General features: G+C 30.8%; 1 protein-coding gene across 2 annotated transcripts; it reads right to left on the reverse strand.

Moving 5' to 3' along the window:
• Positions 1-300: 300 nt before the first annotated feature.
• LOC113617090 (NKG2-A/NKG2-B type II integral membrane protein-like) lies at positions 301-2,816 on the reverse strand. 2 transcript variants are annotated; one of them, XM_027100397.1, is made up of 4 exons: positions 2,019-2,816; positions 1,529-1,627; positions 992-1,045; positions 301-490 (listed from the first exon to the last, which is right to left on the reverse strand). In XM_027100397.1, the coding sequence occupies exons 1-4, from the start codon at positions 2,203-2,205 to the stop codon at positions 378-380; spliced, it is 453 nt and encodes a 150-aa protein (XP_026956198.1). In that variant the 5' UTR covers positions 2,206-2,816; the 3' UTR covers positions 301-377. The 2 variants fall into 2 exon arrangements, with proteins under 2 accessions (XP_026956198.1, XP_026956197.1); XM_027100396.1 differs by having other exon boundaries at positions 301-465; positions 2,019-2,814.
• Between the last annotated feature and the right edge of the window lie 861 nt (positions 2,817-3,677).

A 3,677-nucleotide genomic window follows, 5' to 3' on the forward strand; every position in this document is an offset into this window, starting at 1 on the left:
TATGCAAAATCATGATATGTTTATTTTCCTTTATATATTGTAAAATTAAATAGCACAGTTTATTTTAGAAAATAATAGCATTTGTAGAAACATGTTTTTTTTATGAAAAGCAAGAACTGGAAATTATCAAACGTGTATTAATGGTATAAAAATATAAATAGAATATCATAAAGTTGTATTCTGTTGTTTAATGGAACATTAATAGGCCTTAAACAAACTGCAAATATGTACAAAACCACAAGTGAATCCTAGCAAATATAATATTGACTGAATCAAGCCTTTAACAAAGTGTTTGCAACATTTAGTATCTTACCATTTCTTCTTCATTATCTATATAAAGCAGAGTAGAGTTCTTAGCAGCACAGGCCGTCACACTCTCATGCCATGTTTTTTTTCCCAAATGAATACAATAGCAATTGTTGGAATATGTAAAGCACTGTTTTGGACAATGACCAGCATGACATTCTGAAGAAAGATTGTGAATTATTATCTAAAAACAATTTGAATTAAAAAAAATGAAAACTAACTTACATATATGCATAGGTATAAATATATATGTGTGTATATATATAAAACACATCTATGCACCCTCAAGGCTGGTGCATATAAAACAAACCACACTCATACATTCACAGAAGTGTCAGTCTCTCACCCCCCAATTTATGTCTCCGTATAAAGCAAACACACAGAAATAGCCACTCTTTACATGTCCTGAAAATCAAGAAATGAAACCTCTGTTTTAGAATAGCAAAATTATTTGTCTCTTATCATATTACAGAGGGAGGAAATTTGAGCCAGTGGCAACAGTGGGTATGGTGATCATATTGTTGCATAGGGAGAAACACTCTCCTATAATCATTATTTATGAATATTTGTTGCCATATTTTGTAATTTATGTTCAACCCCAAAATCTATTCTTATTTTCACTAGCCTAAGATAGAGACAAAATACAAACTGTATTTATATCAGAACTTTGAAAATCATTATGTACCTTTCTGGAGCCTTTTTATCGGAGAGGAGTTATTCTGCTCCCGTATTGCAGTAGCTACAAAATTAATCATTATAAAAGTTAATATTGATCTAAATAAATCATAATGATTGTAGTTTCTGAGTTGAAATTTGGTTTATTGCTTAGGATTAGAATAATCTGGAATAAAATTGATTTTACCAAGAAAAATTAAGTAATGAAGATTTGGTTGAAAAAATATTTCAAAAGCCTAAAGGAACAGATCACCATCTCTTATAGTATTTGTTTTAACCAATCGCAAGAATTAATTTGTATTTCTCAGTAAGATCTTTCAATATCCTAAAGCATGCTTTTGAGTTATGAAATCAGAATATACATATACATACTCTCTGTAATTATTGTGTTGTATACTTTTGACAAATTCAGAATAACCATTCCACATTTAGTCTAAATGCATACATTTTAATGAGATGCCCATTCCATAATATTATGAACTGTTTAGAGGCACTGACCATCATTAAAGTGTAAAGTTCCCTTACAATTTTTCAAAAATCTACTTACAGGGAGTAAAAACTATCATTGTTACCACACTGGACATCAAAACAAGGCAGATGATTCCCAGAACCCCAGCAATGAGCTTCTCTGGAGGTGATGGTAAATCTGCAGGGAAAGAAAAGGAAACACTGAGAAAAGAGTGATGGTGACAGTTGTTTAGAAAGTTTACAAACAAGAGAACCCACATAAACAGGGAGTTATATATATAAACTTGGACCCCAAGCCCATTTCTACCACTATAATCTTTCTCTCAGAATATACCTTTGCATTTTCAGCATATATAACGCTTCATGAGTTGTTGATCAAAGACTACAAATTACAGCAATGCCAGAATAAAAGTAGTCCTCCAATTTCACATTAGAATCCCATCTCCAACTTTAAGTTCTGTTCCTCAAAATGAAAAATATGTGAACTTATCCCCTACTCCTTCTCCAACCTCTGTACTCCAACTGCATATCCTAGAACAGTTCCATCATGTGACTATTAAATGTTTTACCTTTGCAGTGGCAGTTCTTGTCATTCCCTCGAAGATTCTGAGAAGCATTTTGAAGATTTAATTCTGCATAGGTTATTTCCTGCTCAGTTATTGAAATGGAACTTTTAGTGCCCTTAGGTTTTATTTGCTGCCTCTTTGAGTTCTTGGCTACCTTCAGTTCTGCATAGGTTACTCCTTGGTTATTCATCTCTGCAGCTGAATTATGTCAGACAGTGCTCTAAGCGTACTTAGGAATGAATGGTGTATGTAAGATGAGATCCCTAGTACAGTAAAATGGGCGGGGTAGAGTCTAGTGCTCACTTCGCAGTAGAACAATCTTAAGGCCTGGTTCTAAATTCCTTAGAGCTTTAAACAAGTGTCTCATGGTAGAATACTTTTTTTTTTTAAGTTATTCTACATTTGACAATATATTTTTGGTTGAAACAATGAAAAGCAATAAATTAGGGAGGAGTAAAGAAGTTCATGACTAATAATATCCTACTCAGATTCCACAGAAATATTTTAACACCATTATAATGCTTGTATTAAAATTATAATGTTTTATTAGAAAAGAGAGATTCACCTATATTTATGATAATTTTGAAATCCAGTAATGGTTAAAGATAGAGTATTTTAAAGATGGGGAAAGAGTAATGTTGGCATGTACAACAATCTCCTACACTAAATTACATTATTTGGTGACTTACATTTACTTATGAAAAGTGTTACCAAATGGTCGTTATTTTGAATGGTTGAGGAGTTCTGAGAAGACATTAAAAATTGAGGAAATACTTCATGTATTGGAAAATGTTACATGATACACTAAACTTATATATAACCTAGACAATATTGAAAATAAAACAACAGAAAAAGACTAAAAAATACTTAGTTTGTAAAAGTAATCGATAATTGACTTAATGGCTAAGATATGAACCCACAAAATAATAAACAAATATAAGTAATTTATGGAAGAACACTGTTAATTCAAACTTCCAGAAAGATCCTATAGGTGTCAAAGTTAGTAAAGGTCATTTTAGTTGTATAAGTGATGGTAATTACTTATAAAAATTACTTATAAAAAAATCCAGATAACATAACTTAGTAATTCAGTCAATGGATGCTGTAGTCAGAAAGACCTGGAAATAAACTATGGCTTTGAAACTTACAAGAGTGTGACTGTTAAAAAATTATTTAGTATCTAGTAACCTATCTTACTAATCTAAAATGGAAATAAGAATAGGTAATATCCAATGCATGTAACACTGAGCACTCAACCTGACACTTATAAGTTCTCAACAAGTATCAGTTTTAATTATTATTTTAGTCACAATTTCTATGTTACTATTTCTAATTCATATCAGTTAGACCCTGTTAAGTAATTTATTAAGCAGGAGTGTCTTTAATTAGCATGGTACATTTTTTTGCAGTGTTTGTTCAATTTTTTAAAAAATTCTTTCATTACTTACAATTAAGTTTAAATTAGCATTTAGGAAGCTACCTCATCCTGATTTTTGTTATAAAATCAGGCTGCTTTTATTGAGTCTAAGTACACGTATGAGGAATTATGTTTGGCTTTTGTTATGCAATGAATTCCTTTCCAAGAATCTATTTATAAAGGTTGAGCAAAATATATATTAACATACTATTATACAAAAAACCCACCTTCTACTGATTATAAAA

The sequence above is a fragment of the Aethalodelphis obliquidens genome, unplaced genomic scaffold, assembly GCF_003676395.1.
Source record: "Aethalodelphis obliquidens isolate GAN/ISIS:26980383/991018 unplaced genomic scaffold, ASM367639v1 scaffold1746, whole genome shotgun sequence".
Lineage (NCBI taxonomy): Eukaryota > Metazoa > Chordata > Mammalia > Artiodactyla > Delphinidae > Aethalodelphis > Aethalodelphis obliquidens.